General features: G+C 41.2%; 1 protein-coding gene across 3 annotated transcripts in view; it reads left to right on the top strand.

Annotated features, from left to right (window-relative positions):
* The window catches only part of LOC134225623 (uncharacterized), a 41,897-nt gene extending 23,901 nt beyond the window's left edge, over positions 1-17,996 (top strand). For 2 of the 3 annotated variants that reach the window (XM_062705836.1, XM_062705835.1), the window contains 3 exons: positions 57-302; positions 17,351-17,503; positions 17,562-17,996. In XM_062705836.1, the coding sequence (XP_062561820.1) occupies positions 57-302; positions 17,351-17,503; positions 17,562-17,789 (627 nt within the window). In that variant the 3' untranslated portion in view covers positions 17,790-17,996. Of the gene's footprint in view, positions 1-56; positions 314-17,350; positions 17,504-17,561 lie in introns of those variants that run through there. The other variant, XM_062705837.1, reaches the window with a different exon arrangement.
* The last annotated feature ends 1,260 nt before the right edge of the window (positions 17,997-19,256 follow it).

A 19,256-nucleotide genomic window follows, 5' to 3' on the forward strand; every position in this document is an offset into this window, starting at 1 on the left:
ACTTTGATTCAGATGTTGGTTCTATCGTGTTCTAATTTTTGCTTTAATGATTTTAGCAACTGTATTTAATGCGAATGACCATCGAACTTAATCAACTGACACAGGCGAATTGCTTTGAAAAGGTGCAACAACTATCTCTGAAAAAAGTAGAGGTTAAACAAATGGATGACTTTTTTGCGTTAATTCATGTGAAAATGCCCCACATTACGAGCCTGGAAATAGCGGATATTGGAGCAAAGCAAATATCCTCCGCCTGCAATCAGTTGTGCAACCTGCAGCGACTGAATGTTGTCTGGATCGAAGTACGTGTTCAGTAAGCATATTGTTAATATACTGTTGTATTGGGACTGCACAAGAAGAATGACTAGTTCGATTAACGGTTTGAAGTAAAGTGAAGATTTTATCATTCACTCTTATTTTCGTTTAGGGGTAGCGGGGGTAAAGTGGGTAACGGCTTGTTTATCCCCTGTTTATGGATTTCTCGTATTATTTTCCATGCTACATCACAAATTAAGCATTTCATACTCTCCGAGCTATTTCAAATGATGAAATTTCTATTTATGTAAAAGCTAGATTTTAGCCAAATTTTGCGCTAGTTTGATGTAATTTTGGCACTGTTGCATTTAAGCCATGAAAACTCTGAGTTGATAGTTCTAAACCAAAATATCGTTCACATCGTTCATTTTGCTTGTTATGAAGCGGAACTGGTTGATGGAAGATTGTTTTTAAACTTTTTTTCTTAGTTTACGTGTTATTTGAAAAACATGTAGCTATGGGGGTAAATTGGTCATGTCGTCTGGGGGTAAAGTGAGCAATGTTCTGACAGAGAAATGGAAGTAAACTAGCTCAAATTTCGACCTTAATCGGTTCGGTTCGGTGCACTATGGTCCAGGATACAGATTTACGTGGAAAGATGCATTTTACGCCAAAACCACAGACAAACAGACATAGCACCCATCAAATTTCCATCGTTCACTGATTTACTGATCAATTCAAATAATCATTAGTTGGCCAATTGGTCACTTGTGGCGCGCGCATCGGATTTGCTCTGATTTGACATTTGCTCACTACCGCCATCTGGTTCGTGATTTGCCCAACTAACTGAAATCAACAGATGTCATTAGTGTTTGTACGACGATGAATTTTATGAATTCAATGTGTTATGTCTGTTTGTCTGTGCCAAAACTATATTTTTTAGAAAAAACTGTTGTTCTACGAAATTGTTCAAAATAGTAAGGCCATCATTATGGTTCTACCGAAAAATAGGGTGGTCCATCATATAAAAAAAATTAGATTTTTTTTTTATTTCTCGGAATATTGACATGTTGTGCACACTTAAAATAAATCGCCGACTTCGGTAAAATTTTACCGAAATCTCAACCGCTGAACTGTTCGGTAAATTATTTTACTGATTTTCGGTGATTTTGACAATTGAGCAATGGAAAAAATTACAAAAAATCGAACAGTTCAGCGGCTGAGATTTCGGTAAAATTTACCGAATACTGTAAAATGAGCTAAGTGTGTGTTCTACAAATTTGTAGCGTAGCTTATTCCAATCAATTTCGCAAAAAAAAAATTCTGGAGCTCTTAAGTTGGCTAGTTTAGAGCAAATTTTACCTAATTGGATTACCTGTACCTAAAAAAAAAACAGTATTTTTGATCTATTTTTTTTGTTTTAGATTTCTCAAAAAAGTCGTCTTCAGGTGACTTTTAGAGCTTTTTTCGATTAAAAGTTATAATCGTTTTTCTGTCAAAATTAAATTTTTTTTATAAGTTGATATCTCCGGTTAGGGCAGACCAAAAAAATATATTTACACGGCATTTGAAAGAGAAATTTATATTCTTTATTATGTCAAAAAATTGGGGATATGTTATTTTTTTATCTCAAGTTTTATCAATTTTACTAAAATCATGTTTTTTCAAATAAATTAATATAACTTGACAACGGAAGATGATACAGACGATACTCTTATAGCAAAACACGCGTTTTGAAAAGCCCCAAAAGTCTTTAGAAAATGACATTCGTGAGAAATGAAAAATAAAAAATCTACAGCTTTAACACTTTTTATAAATTTTATCATTATCATCGTATTGCAAGATTTACGAGAAAAGATGCATTTTCGGTCTGAAGCATACTTTTAAGAAACAAAGTTTGTTCTACAAAGTTGTTCTGGATACTTGGGCCCTTATTATAGAGTTACCGAAAAATAGGGTGGGCCATTTTATAAAAATGTGAAATTTTTATTTTTTATTTTGTGGAATATTGACATAAAATGTTCTACAAAGTTGTAGCGCAGCTTTTTCCAATCAACTTTGCTATATAAACTTTTTATGTAGCTTTTAAGTTCACTTGTTTACAGTAATTTTACTTACCAGGATTAGGATGTCCCTTAAAAAACAATATTTATGATCTGCTTATTTCATTTTTATTTTTCACGGATGTCACATTCTGAAGACTTTTGGGGCTTTTTAAAATGCGTGTTTTGCTATAAGAATATCGTCTGTATCTTCTTCCGTTGTCGAGTTATATCATTTTATTTGAAAAAACATTTTTTTTTTTTTTTTTTTTTTTTTTTTTTTTGTCTTTATTAAAGAGACTTTCAGCCCAAGGCTGGCTCGTCTCCGTTGAAAAAACATGATTTTAGTAAAATTGGTTAAACTTGAGATAAAAAAAATAACATAGGGGAAAGTGGGGCAAGACCGCCATACGGGGCAAGATCGCCAACAACGTTTGTAGCATCAGTAAGCATTATTTTCACAATATTAATACGAGGGAAGATGCTCTAGAATGTAAAAGGGTAATGAAACTGGAAAACACATTTTTTCGACCTAAATAACTCTTAAAATATTCGTTAGAAGTTGGTTGAGTGTAAACTTAATTTTTCTTATAACTTCGTAATCACCTAATTTAAAGTTTTATATATAAAATTAGTAATTTTGTTGAAAAAATGATATCCAGCAATGCTTATATGTGCCTAATAGTTTACCCACACTAATAATTGGATGAGATTGATAGAAAATATAATCTATAGAAGGAAACTTAGAAAAAATTGTCGGTTTGGGGTAATACTGCCAGTTGTTTAAAAACAAAATTTTAAATGAGTTATGTCCAAATTCTAAATGCATCTTCAAGTGCTTACAAAAGAAACAGAACAATTTGGATTTAAATTAGAGCTGAACCAAAACAACGGATATAAAGTTAACCATAAAAATTAGTTTCAGTCAAATTTATGACCAGTAACCACAAAATCAACATTTAAAACGACAATTTTGGAAGTAACATCATTCATGCATAATCCCTTAAAGTGCAAAAATAATAACCAATGTTCAAAACATTTTTTCAAACATTTTATGGACCTTGCTCGTCTTGCCTCGAGGAGGCGGCGAATTCGCCCCGTACAGTAAATAAACGCTTCGAAAAAACATATTTTTGAAATCCTATTTATAAGATGTTTAAACTTTAATAAACAATATTCTTGCATGCTAATATTAAAGAATAGACCCAAAATAGATGGCTAGGAGACAAATCCGCAGTATGCGGTGGATTTTCAGTGTTCCACAGGAGCCAATGCTTAGGGTGGCGATCTTGCCCCACTTTCCCCTATCCCCAATTTTTTGACACAATGAAGAATATTAATTTTTCTTTCATATGTCGTGTGAATATATTTTTTTGGTCTGCCCCAACCGGAGATATCAACTTATGAAAAAAATGTAATTTTGACTGAAAAACGATTATAACTTTTGATCGGAAAAAGATTCATTTCATTCATTCAGACTAAGGCCGAAGTGGCCTGTGCGGTACATAAGAGTCTTCTCCATTCGGCTCGGTCCATGGCTACACGTCGCCAGCCACGCAGTCTACGGAGGGTCCGCAAGTCATCTTCCACCTGATCGATCCACCTTGCCCGCTGCGCACCTCGCCTTCTTGTACCCGTCGGATCGTTGTCGAGAACCATTTTCACCGGGTTATTGTCCGACATTCTGGCTACGTGCCCGGCCCACCGCAGTCGTCCGATTTTCGCGGTGTGAACGATGGATGGTTCTCCCAGCAGCTGATGCAACTCGTGGTTCATTCGCCTCCTCCACGTACCGTCCGCCATCTGCACCCCACCATAGATGGTACGCAGCACTTTCCTTTCGAAAACTCCGAGTGCGCGTTGGTCCTCCACGAGCATCGTCCAGGTCTCGTGTCCGTAGAGGACTACCGGTCTAATGAGCGTTTTGTAGATTGTCAGTTTGGTACGGCGGCGAACTCTATTCGATCGGAGCGTCTTGCGGAGTCCAAAGTATGTACGATTTCCAGCCACTATACGTCTCCGAATTTCTCTGCTGGTATCATTTTCGGCAGTCACCAGTGACCCCAATTACACAAATTCTTCTACCACCTCGATTTCGTCACCACCGATGCCAACTCGCGGTGGGTGGCTCACATTGTCTTCTCTGGAACCTCTTCCTATCATGTGCTTTGTCTTCGACGTGTTGATGACTAGTCCGATCCGCTTGGCTTCCCTCTTCAGTCTGATGTAGGCTACCTCCATCTTTTCAAAGTTACGTGCCATAATATCTATGTCGTCGGCGAAGCCAAATAGCTGGACGGATTTATTGAAAATTGTACCACTCGTGTTAATCCTTGCTCTTCGTATTACCCCTTCCAAAGCGATGTTGAATAGCAGACACGAAAGACCATCACCTTGCTGTAACCCTTGATGTAATGACCCAGTGCAGCGCTCTAGCCAGTGCCTCACCACCGTGTTTAAATAGCTCTCCTGGTAGATGGTCAACCCCAGGGGCTTTGTTGTTCTTCAGCCGGCCAATCTCCTCCTGGATTTCTTGGAGATCCGGAGCCGGTAGAATTATGTCCTGCGCGCGTTCCCCCAGGTCCATCACCATACCGCCATCTTCGTCTGCCGCATCGCCATTCAGGTGCTCTTCGTAGTGCTGCCGCCACCTTTGGATCACCTCACGCTCGTTCGTAAGAAGGTTCCCGTTTATGTCCTTACACATATCAGGCTGTGGCACGTGGCCCTTACGTGCACGGTTCAACTTCTCATAGAACTTTCGTGTGTTATTAGCACGGTACAGTTGCTCCGTCTCTTCACGGTCTCGATCTTCCTGCTAACGCTTTTTCCTCCGGAAAATCGAGTTTTGTCTGTTCCGCGCCTGTTTATATCGTACCTCGTTCGCCCTCGTACGGTGTTGCAGCAATCTCGCCCATGCTGCATTCTTCTCTTCTACTAACTGTTCACATTCGCCGTCATACCAGTCGTTTCTCTGATCCGGGGGCACCGTGTCAAGTGTAGCGGTTGCGGTGCTACCAATGGCGGATCGAATATCTCTCCAGCCATCTTCAAGAGACGCTGTGTCTAGATGCTCTCCCGTTAAGAGTGCCACCTCCAGTTGCTGCGCGTATCCTTGGGGTAGTCTACCGTCTTGTCGCCGCCCAATGTTTAGCCGCGGCGTCCGATTTCGACGCGTGTTGTACACCGTCTAGAGTTTTGAGCGCAGGCATACTGCAACGAAGTAGTGGTCGGATTCAATATTCGCACTGCGGTAGGTGCGGACGTTCGTTATGTCGGAGAAGAATTAACCGTCGATTAGAACGTGGTCGATTTGGTTTTCCGTTTCTGGCTGCTGCGAAGTTTATGCACCGTTGGCCATTTTCATTCGATACGGTGTGCAGACCAGAGTGTAAAATAATCGAAATTTTTTAGTGAAGTCCATTTTTCTTCATTTGTCAGTTCACTTCCGACACATTCATAGTCAGCTCTGGACAGTCAATATTCAGTTGAATATTAGTCATTGAATATTTATGCACATTTAACAAATTGATAAATTATCTGAAATCTGAACACGTTTCAAATGAGTAAAGTGATTTATCACACAGGACTGAAACCGATTTTCACCCGCGAGGCACTTTCGACGGTAAACATCAACATAAACAATGATAATTATATTTTTTTCTGCACATAGTAAACACATTCAGTGACAGTCGAATGAATGAGTTCGTGGAGTAGTCGTCTGACTATGTCATTCTATGTTTTGAATATTCATGCGATGTTTGTCAAAATTCGGACCGAAGTTGCTTCATGAAGATGAATATTTTAGGCTCTGGTGCAGACTATCCGGTCCGATGACCGGTCTATACATTTCCTCCCTTCCTACCTGTGCGTTCATGTCGCCGATGACGATTTTGACGTCCCGCAGTGGGCATCAGTCGTATGTCTATAGCTTAATCATCCTATATCACAGACAAACAGACGTAACAGCTTGAAATTTTTTTCTGAAAAAGCATGTTACACGAAACAATGTTTCGTAATACATTGTCACCTATAACTAATTATGCTCAAATTTGGCCTAAACATTCTTTGCATATCAAAGAATATTGTGGCAAAATTTCATAAAATTTGGTCAGCAAAAACCCCCCTGACAATAATAGAACAAAACCTGCCAAAGCCCTATTCCAAATGCGTGGGAAACTTTGGTGATGATGTATTTTGTCTTGTTTTACACAGCAGCGCGAAAATGTCTTATGTCCAATTGTATATAAACGAGAATCCGGCGTTTTATATAGCCTGCTTCTACTGTTACCGAGATGCTTAAGTTAAATGATGTTCATAAGAAAAAAATAATTTAATAAAAATTCCGCGGGAAAAACATTAAAATTTCGTTTCGTTCCGTCAAATTTTGAATCAGATAGGATATTGATTTCGTATCGTTTCGAAGTCACGGAAATAATCTATGTTTCGTTTCGCCAGGAAAAAGTTTGCTATCGCATACCCTTCCCGACCAGTTAGTCATAACAACATTTTACCACGATTATATCAACATGTGTTATAGTTATCACATTTATTAGTTATAGTTTGCTAGTAATCAAAGCGGGCGTATTGGCCAGGGGGAGGGGCATATTGTCGGCGTAGCACCAACTTAGAATCCGGAAGTCGGGACTTCCGAACCGAACTTTCTTCCGAAGTTTTATCTGTCAAAGTAATTGATGCGTTGTTTAGCGCATCTTTAGGGGAACCCAGCGCACTACTTCCGAAGTTGGGAAAGTTGCCTGTATCTGGAGAAAAATCCAACTTCGGTATAAAAAGCGTTCCAAATTTGATCCGGATGGACAATATTATACCGTCTCACACTATCTTCTAACTTTTTACAGCCACATACAATAAAGCGCCAGAAAATTTAGATAAATGTCCTCTCTATAAAATAGACTACGAAAATTAGCCAAAAAATCACTCCGACACCAACATTTCAAAACCAAACTTAATTCACCGAGTGGTGATACTGCCTTTCTCGCATTTAGCCAAGGCACCAACCTTATATGGCGCTTATATAGTTCGATTCCATTTTCTTAATAACTTTTAAACGCAATGGTCGATCGTTATCAAATTCAATAGTGATCAACAAGGCTTTTTACCCTGTCGAATGCAACTTGTTGCGAGAAAATCGGTTAATAATTGCTATATGAAAAAGTGGCTAATGTTTTTTCGGTTTTTGTGTGCACACACACACATACACACGGACAGACAGACAGTGCATCTATGAGGGGGCAGCAGGGACAGTAGGGACAGCATGGACCATGTCCAAGGGCTTGACGACCCCTCCCCAGCTGTCTGCGAGTCAGGGAGAACTGCCTAGGGCGTGGTGGGATTTAGCAGTGGGCTCTGCTAAAATCCCTCCCAAAAAACCACAAGTGCCCGTAAGCAGACTCTATCAAAGCGACTGTGTGCCGCTTCAAAAGCACAAGCCCAGGGAGGGAGTGCCAACTGGCATGTGGAGTGTCCCTACTTCGGTAGGGTAGTGCGTGAGCTGCTTCGGCAGGGAGTGAGTGATCTGTTGTGCTGAGGCAGGAGTGTCATAGCGAGTCGCCGCCGCTATGGCAGCCTCGAAGCGCAGCAGAAGTCTGAGTATGGACTGCACATGCTAAGGTAAGAGTGTCGTAGCGTTGCTACCGCTATCGACACCTCGAGGCATGGCAGTGGAGTGTTAGAATAAGTTGTGGAGTGTACCTACTTCGGTAGGGTAGCGCGTGAGCTGCTTCGGCAGGGAGTGAGTGATCTGGTTGTGCTGAGGCAGGAGTGTCATAGCGTGTCTCCGCCGCTATTGTCACCTCGAAGCGCAGCAGAAGTCTGAGTATGGACTGCACATGCTGAGGCAGGAGTCGAGGGACCTATCGACACCTCGAGGCATGGCAGCGGAGTGTTAGAGTGAGCACCCGAAAAAGGGTCACATGGAGCGAATGGTCTTTGGAGAAGCTGCTTCGGCGGCAGGGTAGCAGTGGGTTGTACCCACACACCTACAGTTGTGCACATGTGGTGCATGGGGAGTGTCCCTGCTTCGGCAGGGTAGCGTGTGGTCTGCTTCGGCAGTGGTGTGATTGATCTGCTCGTGCTGAGGCAGGAGTGTCGTAGCGTAATATCTGTAGGCCCAGGCAGTTACCGCTATTGACACCTCGAGGCATGGCAGCGGAGCGCCCGGGAGAGCATCCAAGTAAGACTCAAATGGAGTGAATGGTTGCGAGCACCCAAGTCAGTCTCGCGTGGGACGAGTGCCTGTGTGAGCGATAATGAGTGAGTACGCTTAGTACTGCCGTCCCCCCAGAAGTAGTACTGCGAGGTAGTTCCTGGGGGAAACGATGGTGGAGCCCAAGGGAGTTTAGTCGGTATTACCGGTATGGTCGAGTCCGACACTCCAGTACACTTCCGTGTGGTAGTTTGGCAACTACAATGCACGTGTACTGGGTTAGTGTGTAAATGCATTCTCCCTTGTAAAAAAAAAAAAAAAAAAAGACAGACAGTGCAGTTTGTGCAGTTCTATTTGTGCAGTTCGACGAGCTGAGTCGATTGGTATATAACATCATGGGTCTCCGAGACTTCTATAAAAAGTTCGATTTTGGAGTGAAATGATAGCCTTTCGGTACAACTTGGTTGTACGAGAAAGGCAAAACAGCGAAACTGCTATTGTAAACAAGAGCACCTCACGCGATCCAGCACCATTAATTGATAGAAGAAAATTCGCTGGTTCCATCAGTGGTGTTAAGATTGGATTCGTCTGAAAGTTTCAGTCGTCCGTAGGGGTGGTGGGGGTAAATTGGACACCCTAAGACCTGCTGCTGATTATCAAGTGGCTATCAAGAAATTGTATTGTTCAATGCAGGTGTGTCGAAGCTTATCTTATTGGTTAACAAAGCCTGCTGTGAAAAAAAAAATTGAAAAAAATATTTCAATATGTTATTTAGATCATTTAAAATTAGTTCAAAATAGTTAAATTTAGTTTTGGGTGGGGTAAAATGGTCAGGCGGTGGGGTAAAGTGAACAATGTTGTAAATAAAACAAATAAGTCGATCAAAATATTTTAAATCAAATACATATTCTTAATAATACTTTAAATGCTACCTGGCAGGTATAAACCCTTCGTTTTTTCACTGACAAGCAGACTTACCGGGCTTGGTCAAAATGAGATTTACGCGGAAAGATGAATTTTACGCCAAAACTATATTTTTTAGAAAAAAATGTTGTTCTACCAAATTGTTCGAAATAGTAAGCCCATCATTTTGGTTCTACCAAAAAATAGGGTGGCCCATCATATGAAAAAATAGAAAATATTTTTTTAATTTCTCAGAATATTGACATGTTATGTTCTACAAAGTTGTAGCGTAGCTTATTCCAATCAATTTTGCTAAAAAAAACCTGTCGCAACCTGCGAAACCTAGCGACTTGCAGTTCCATGTTCCAAGCTTCCAATCGTCATCCTTTATTCGTCGCCTAGGTTTTTGCCGATTATATCGAGTCGCATTATCTCTTATATTGTTCGTAATTATTGGTTTTTTCAGGCGGCTTATTGGGCCTGCGCAAACCTCCTGTCTCGCCGGAGGGCCATCGTGTCACGTCCCACCTAACACCAGGACTTGGACTTGTGCGCTTTGAGCGGCACACGGTCGCTTTGGCGGAGCCTACTTGCGGATACATGCAGCTTTTTATAGAGATTTAACAGGGCCTACTGTCAAACCCCACCACATCCTAGGCAGGCGCCACAACTCGCAGATGGCCTGGGGAGGGATCGTCAAGCCCTTGGACATAGTCCCTGCTGCCCCTACGGAAAAGATATTGAGCATATTTACCCATCAAAAGTTGCATTTTTTTGAGCTCTAAAAGTCACCTGAAGACGTCTTTTTCGAAAAATCTAAAACAAAAAAAGTAGCCAAAAATACTGTTTTTTTGAGGTACACCCTAATCCAATTAAGTAAAATTGCTCTAAATCAACCAACTCAAGAGCTACAGAAAAAGTTTTTTTTAGCAAAATTGATTGGAATAAGCTGCGCTACAACTTTGTAGAACATAACATGTCAATATTCTGAGAAATTAAAAAAATATTTTCTATTTTTTCATATGATGGGCCACCCTATTTTTTGGTAGAACCATAATGATGGGCTTACTATTTCGAACAATTTTGTAGAACAACATTTTTTTCTAAAAAATATAGTTTTGGCGTAAAATTCATCTTTCCGCGTAAATCTGTACCCTGGACCATAGTGCAGTGGGATTATCAATCAGGAGGTGAAGAAAAGGGGTATCTGGTCATGTACGCTCCACACACACATTTTCGCACAATTTATACATTTTTGAACGAATATTTCCATACAACGCACCTCGTTCATGAAAACATCGATATCTCAAATGTTTTTCATTCGATCTGTGATATCCATATATCAATCAACTCAGTAAAAGCTCTAGTTTCTGTAAAAGAGTATAACAAGGGCCATCATTTCATCCATTTTAATAATGTAGGCGCACAAAATCTAGCATTTTTGACATGTCTTCAAATAATCCGGAATTTCTCCTGAGGCCAGAACATGATTTTTAACCCGTTTTTCAAAACTAGATGAATTTCCTGCCGAACCATGCGAAAACCAAAGGAACCTGGAAATATTTCACTGAGCAATGGTCAATTGAATATTTTAAAAAAATTCCCGCCCTATCATTTTGACCAAGCCCGGTAAGTCTGCTTGTCAGTGAAAAACGAAGGGTTTATACCTGCCAGGTAGCATTTAAAGTATTATTAAGAATATGTGTTTAATTTAAAATATTTTGATCGACTTATTTGTTTTATTTACAATATTGTTCACTTTACCCCACCGCCTGGCCATTTTACCCCACCCAAAACTAGATTGAACTATTTTGAACTAATTTTAAATGATCTAAATAACATATTGAAATATTTTTTCAAATTTTTTCCATAGCTGGCTTTGTTAACCAATAAGATAAGATTCGACACACCTGCATTTAACAATACAATTTCTTGATAGCCACTTGATAATCAGCAGCAGTTCTTAGGGTGTCCAATTTATCCCCACCACCTCTACGGACGACCGAAACTTTCAGACGAATCCAATCCTAACACCACTGATGGAACCAGCGAATTTTCTTCTAATTGGTGCTGGATCGCGTGAGGTGCTCTTGTTTACAATAGCAGTTTCGCTGTTTTGCCTTTCTCGTACTACAAAGTTGTACCGAAAGGCTATCATTTCACTCCAAAATCGAACTTTTTATAGAAGTCTCGGAGACCCATGATGTTATATACCAATCGACTCAGCTCGTCGAACTGCACAAATAGAACTGCACAAACTGCACTGTCTGTCTGTCCGTGTGTATATGTGTGTGTGCACACAAAAACCGAAAAACATAAGCCACTTTTTCATATAGCAATTATTAACCGATTTTCTCGCTACAAGTTGCATTCGACAGGGTAAAAAGCCTTGTTGATCACTATTGAATTTGATAACGATCGACCATTGCGTTTAAAAGTTATTAAGAAAATGGAATCGAACTATATAAGCGCCATATAAGGTTGGTGCCTTGGCTAAATGCGAGAAAGGCAGTATCACCACTCGGTGAATTAAGTTGGGTTTTGAAATGTTGGTGTCGGAATAATTTTTTGGCCAATTTTCGTAGTCTATTTTATAGAGAGGACATTTTTCTACATTTTCTGGCGCTTTATTGTGTGTGGCTGTGGAAAGTTAGAAGATAGTATGAGACGGTATAATATTGTCCATCCGGATCAAATTTGTAACGCTTTTTATACCGAAGTTGGATTTTTCTCCAGATACAGGCAACTTTCCCAACTTCGGAAGTAGTACGCTGGGTTCCCCTAAAGATGCGCTAAACAACGCATCAATTACTTTGACAGATAAAACTTCGGAAGAAAGTTCGGTTCGGAAGTCCGGAAGTTAGTTGAGGAGAAGAATGCAGCATGGGCGAGATTGCTGCAACACCGCACGAGGGCGAACGAGGCACGATACAAACGGGCGCGGAACAGATCGATTTTCCGGAGAAAAAAGGCGCCAGCAGGAAGATCGAGACCGTGAAGAGACGGAGAAACTGTTTCGCGCTAATAACACACGAAAGTTCTATGAGAAGTTGAACCGTTCACGTAAGAGCCACGTGCCACAGCCTGGTATGTGTAAGGACATAAAAGGGAACCTTCTTACGAACGAATGTGAGGTGATCCAAAGGTGGCGACAGTACTACGAAGAACACCTGAATGGCTATGTGGCAGACGAAGATGGCGGTATGGTGATGGACCTGGGAGAACGCGCGCAGGACATAATTCTACCGGCTCCGGATCTCCAGGAAATCCAGGAGGAGATTGGCCGGCTGAAGAACAACAAAGCCCCTGGGGTTGACCAACTACCAGGAGAGCTATTTAAACTCGGCGGTGAGGCACTGGCTAGAGCGCTGCACTGGGTCATTACCAAGATTTGGGAGGAGGAAGTTTTGCCGCAGGAGTGGATGGAAGGTGTAGTGTGTCCCATCTACAAAAAGGGCGATAAGGTGGATTGTAGCAACTACCGCGCAATCACATTGCTGAACGCCGCCTACAAGGTACTTTCCCAAATTTTATGCCGCCGACTAGCACCTATTGCAAAGGAGTTCCTGGGGCGGTACCAGGCGGGATTTATGGGTGAATGCTCTACCAGAGATCAGGTGCTCGCCGTACATCAGGTATTGCAGAAATGCCGCGAATACAACGTGTCCACACATCATCTATTTATAGACTACAAAGCCACATACGATACAATCGATCGGGACCAGCTATTGCAGGTAATGCACGAAAACGGATTTCCGGATAAATTGATACGGTTGATCAAGGCGACGATGGATCGAGTGATGTGCGTAGTTCGAGTTTCAGGGGCATTCACGAGTCCCTTCGAAACCCGCAGATGGTTACGGCAAGGTGATGGTCTTTCATGTCTGCTATTCAACATCGATTTGAAGGGAGTAATACGAAGGGCAGGGATTGACACGAGTGGTACGATTTTCACGAAGTCCGTCCAGTTATTTCTAGACCAACATTTGAAAAGGGCGTAACAGCCAAAATTTATTCCTTCTGATTCTTTGTCCACATATATAGCTTTATATGTAGACAAAAAATCAGAAGGAATAAATTTTGGCTGTTACGCCCTTTTCAAATGTTGGTCTAGATTTGGTTTCGCCGACGACATTGATATCATGGCACGTAACTTTGAGAGGATGGAGGAAGCCTACATCAGACTGAAAAGCGAAACTAAACGGATTGGACTAGTCATCAACATGTCGAAGACGAAGTACATGATAGGAAGAGGCTCAAGAGAGGTCAATGTAAGCCACCCACCATGAGTTTCTATCGGTGGTGACGAAATCGAGGTGGTTGAAGAATTCGTGTACTTGGGCTCACTGGTGACCGCCGATAACGATACCAGCAGAGAAATTCGGAGTCACTAACAAGTCAGTTTGCATCCAAAAGTCAGTATTTTTCGGAAAATGGTCACTAAAGTCACTATTTTGCATTGTCTATTGTAAAAAAAATCAATATAAAAATCATTCGTACCTTCGTACCTTCTATTATTATCAACCAAATCAAATGTGTGTGAATATGGTAGCAATATATAAAATTTGGGAAATATACAGTGAGTCCAAAAAGTATTCGTCTAGCTGTGTGTTTTCTAGAAAATGTCAAAGATAGAATCTAGTAAGCTCAAAAAAAAAAAACTATCGATTACATTGTGTAGTAAAATAATCAATTCATTTTTATTGTTAAAAATCAAACAGAAAAATAAAACAATAACAAAAACAAAAACAAAGGTAATAAAACATAACAATTCATTAAATACGGGCTCAAAAAGTATTCGTCTAGTCAGGTTTAGCGCGCTTTTGAAACGAAAACAGGAGTTGTAGAATGGAATTCAATATTTCGTTGGATTCCCCTGTGTATCTATGACGGGCTGTAGTTCTTGTGGCATGGAACTGACCAAATTAGTCGTAATGGGGGACGGAATATTCTTCCATTTTTCTTTCAACACTAATTTCAATTCGTTGTTGTTGGAAATATGACTTTCACGAATTTCACGAAAAGTTTGTCGTCCAGAACCTTCCAATGGAGTTAAATTGGATTCATATCTGGGATCTGAGGAGGCGTTTAGAGTTAATTGGGGTATTATTGCGCAGATTCCGCCTTATTAGACCCCTGCGCGAAAATTATTTGCGTGAATATTTTTCCCGTGTCACACACACAAATGAATTGACACTGTTTATTGTTTTTTTGAGTAAAAAAAACATGTGTGTTCGATAAATAACAACAACAAAAAACAATTACGAAGATAGTTTGAATGTATTGGTGTGCACGCTAAAATTCGAAGCAAAACGAAGTTGCGCCAGAGTCTAAAAATTGATGCAACGGGTAATATAAAATAGCTACAGCTTAGTACTTCGGGCTGTGTGCTTGAGGTAATTATCACCCCGTAAGATGTATGTTACCTGTAAGCTCAATTTCTTATCACTGGCGTTCAAATTTTCTTTCAAAATGTGGATGAACATTTTGTGATACATAATTCCTTCAATAATGTGAAAATTTCCCGCACCGGTTGCGCTCAAGCACCTCAGAGATCATGACGGAGCCTCCACCATGCTTTACTGCTCAAAAGAGATTCTGCGGCTGTATCTCAATATGCATTTTCCGCCATACCATACATCGGCCATTTGATCCAAATATGCTGTACTTGCTTTCGTCAGATAACATGACTTGATTCTGAAAGTCATCCTTCTTCCAGCGATATTTTTAGCTGAAATCGAGCTGTTTTTGATAATTTGATGGTTCACTTGAATTTTCTTCCGTGATACTCGCCCATTATACCCATACTTTTTACAGGTATTTCTGTGCGTATTGGTTCATATCTGAGCACTTCTTCTCTCCAACTCAATTGCCTGTATGGGTGAACTCGTTTTTAAGGATTTTTTTTTTATTTTCCGCACAATAAATCGCTCATCGTTATCAGTTTACCATTGCTGACGACCACTCTGCTATTTGTTTTGATAGATTTTTGTGGCGCTGATGCGATCAATCACCAATTAAATGGTTGAATTCTTGCTACCCTTGGTCTACCCACATTTCTTGCAAAGTCATAAGTCAACTTGCACTAATTATGCAGGCGTAGAATAAGTTTTTTTTTTTCATTTGGACTCATCTTTTCACTTTTCCCACCCATGGTGCTTCTATTTTCCGCGCCAAGTTCAAACCAAACAAAAACATTATTTGATCTGTAATTGAATATTGACAAAAATGTTGCTAGACATCACTAGAGTGTGCTAGTGTAACTAGATGCGAATAAAACTATTATATTCGTGTTTCACTCGATTATTTTCTGAATAGACGAATACTTTTTGAGCAAGCGAAATTGACGAAATTTAGATATTCTCTACATACCAGAAAAAGTAATTGAAATTTCTATTTGTTTTTGAATAATAATCATGTGTTGATAAGTTTTCCACTTCACATGGTCGCCGCAGTGCCGTGACGAGCTCTTCGACTTCGGTGATCTCGTCCAGATTCACCTCCGTCTAAGTGCCATCACCTTGACCGTCTCGCCTAGGACTTCCTCCGCCAACTTCTTGTAAGCGGCGCCCTTTTGCAAGACGTCCCGCTTCAGCTCGAGGATCATCTCGCCCATCCGGGTACGTCTTACTCAACGTACGTCGGCGCCGAGTTCACAGAGCTTGACGTCACTTCTAATCGCCTTCAAGACGTCCGAGTACTTAGCCTCGTCCGTTTTGATGACTAGGGCATCGCCCCTGGAGCGATTGGCGCCTACCCTAGATTTCTAGCTACCCTCATTCGTCTGGGCCTTCTTTTCGGCCCTCGACGTCTTCGGTCTCCTCTTATTATTGACCAGGGTCCAGGAGGCGTCATCCTCCTCTATTTCCCTGGTCTGGTGCGGCTGAGAGCTCTAAGCCTGCCGTAACCCCTTACCACCGTCTTTCCTGGGTGGACGGACCATTCCAGGTCCTTCCTCCCCCGGTTTTGGAGGTACCTGGCTGGGGTTCAGCATCCCAGCCCCACTACCCTTGTTCGGGGTAGTAACCCTTCGCGTTTTGGAGCGGCCCCCAGGGAGCTCATCCCCTGAAGACTGTCTCCCCCGTTTTTGTGTCTGCGTTGGAGCAGTCACCTCTGACGTACCCGCAAATGCTTGAGCCTCAGTCTGGGTAGACCTCGACTCCACGGATTTCACGGGTTTACACTTGGCCACGACCGCCCTCTCCAGCTTGGCGTCCAGCTTCGACTTTCGAAGTTTCTGCAAGCTCCTCTTGAGGTCCTTACTGATATTATGCTTCGATGACGCAAAGTCGATGATGGCGTCCAGCTGTTCCGTCGCCACCTCGAAGGCCGAAATCCCATCGCGTTTGCGATCATCGCCTTCACAAGCCATGGGCCGTCTATAACCTCTACCGGCGTAACCTGGGAGACGGTTAAGTGACCCACGCTTGCGCTGCGCACTGAGCTGCCGACTATTGCCTCTGGCCTCCTAGGCAGAATCACCTTCAGTATGGTCTTGCTTTGTAGTCGCGCACGGCTGAGGAAGGCCCCATTTTTGACATTTTATTGGCATTCAAAATGAATATTTGTAAATAAAATTTCAATCACTCCATTCCAAGTTGCTGTCTCTATCAAAGTAGGTAGTATCTATTAGGCGCTTGCGTTGAACAAGTATAGCGTAAAAAATGGGGGTCGGTTTTGGACCACCCCGATTTTTTTCGCAATATAACGCTGCGTCGGTATGGGAACCATCTCCCCTATGTGGTATATTCAACATAAGATTTTAACTTTTTTTTTGAAAATTGATGTAGAAGATAGAAAATATATTGAATAGAAGATAGAAAAAATACGATTTTCAATGTGTTGTCTGACATTATTGGTTCTCTGCATACCTCAAAACTGAAAAATAGACTCTTCGTCAGATGTATTCTAAACATTTTTAAGTAGTAGTATTGCAGAAAATAATGCTATTAATTATTTTTGAGCAATTCCTCCCTCTTTTTAGGATTATATATCTTCTGAGATATTTGACGACCTACACCGCTGTACAAACCTCAGCGAGCTGCGATTAAGCAGTCACGATTATCAGAAGGCCTTCAGCTGGACATGGTTTCCGCGCTGTCCTAGTGTTCGCAAGCTAACTATGTACTTCCCACAGGTTGGTAATGAATATATCCAGTTTTCAACAGAACCAATTTATTCTGAACTGCTTTCAGCTAACGGACTTTTGTCCATCTGGAACGGACAACAAAGAGTGGACAGCATTTTCGGACTGTTTTCCATCGCTCACCAGATTAGAGATTGCCAAGTGTCAGCTTCCACCAACAACGATCGAGTCTATCCAAATGTTGCTCCTCAACTGTGAAATACGGCACGTTTCTGAGAGAGGGCCTTTCCAAGCCGATCACGACGATGGAATAATGCAGTTTCGGGATGGCATCTAGTTTTTTTTGGCAGATAACGCCAATCAAATGAAGTTATGTAAATATCTTAAGAGCTTGTGGCCCTCCTTAAACTAACCAGTCAAGTTTTTTTTCGCGAGATTCTGGACATAGTATAAGAGCTCTCACAATTTCCATTTCTATTAAAATTTCTGTATTGAAATACTAATTTCTACGGTTTAGAAAAACACAATAAATATAAATATACAGTTTTACTTTTTTCGACCTTTGTTGAAGATATGGAAGGGGAGGGGGGTGGAGGGGGTAAAAGTAAGCAAAGTCTCCGTTAGATAATCTCAATCATATTTTTTTACTGAGATCTTGAGAGACTTGAGATCAAAGTTTTAGGTCTATGAAGATCGCGATTTTTATTTTATTTTATGACCACTTCGCGATTAACTTTCAAAAAGGACCTTAGTAACATTTTGTTCATGAATTAATTTGAATATAGCAATCAACAGACCATAATATGAAAACTTTTGATTACAGTACTAAAAATAATTCTTAGAATGTTGATGTTAGATTATGATTCCCCCCTTCGATCTCCTATTTCAACTGATTGCTTGCTCCGATAAAGTTTGTAGCGTGCTCACAACACAACCATTACATACGATTCCTTACACATCCTGGCGTGTATGTTAAGTGTATTGCTCGGATCATCAAATAAAGGTGACCGCTTGATGTTTCTGCTACCTACTTTTACCAAGACCGGACAAAATAGTCGACGCCTACAAATGTAAATGGACGCACAAAAGACTCACTCGGTCCTTCGGCAGAGGCGCCATTAGAGGCAAGATAGAAACGGCCGAAGGAATTCTGCATGTAATGCAGTTCTTCGTTACCTTGAACGCCATGTAACCGTAATTCGTTGACAACTATTTCACAGTTGCAATGTAGACGAAAAGAAATGTGATGAAATTTTTACCAGAATATTGTATATGCGGGCGTCTCATCACAGAATTGAGATCCATCCGATTCACAGTTACATTTTTTTTTGCAGGCGTCCCACCAAGAAGAAATTTTTGTATGCGGTCGCCCATCATGCAGAATTGTAATCCTAATCCATCAAATCCATAATAGTTCCATATGGGTCTCCAGTTAGCCTTGTTAGAATTGCCAATCCGGAAATAGGTAGTTTGATTCTTGGTCCCGGCCTAGAAAGTTTTCGGATGGGGAACTTTATCGACTCCCTGAGCAAAGTGTATCCATTATACTTGCCCCAAGTTCCTGGCGCCCACCAATGCAGGGGAAGACACTCAGACTGCTCAACCTGCTCAACCATTGGGGACATACAACCACGCGTTGGTGCTATTTACCCAAAACAATGAAGACGGCCCTCAACCGTTGAAGATGCCACAGTTTTGGTAGAACGATAACCGTTCTATTCCAGTTTTTCCGAACTTCCTGCAAGCTGTGAAGCCGAACGACCTGCAGTTCATTGCCTCCAGCTTCCAACCGTGATCCTTTATT

This window comes from Armigeres subalbatus, chromosome 3, assembly GCF_024139115.2.
Source record: "Armigeres subalbatus isolate Guangzhou_Male chromosome 3, GZ_Asu_2, whole genome shotgun sequence".
Taxonomy (NCBI): Eukaryota; Metazoa; Arthropoda; class Insecta; order Diptera; family Culicidae; genus Armigeres; species Armigeres subalbatus.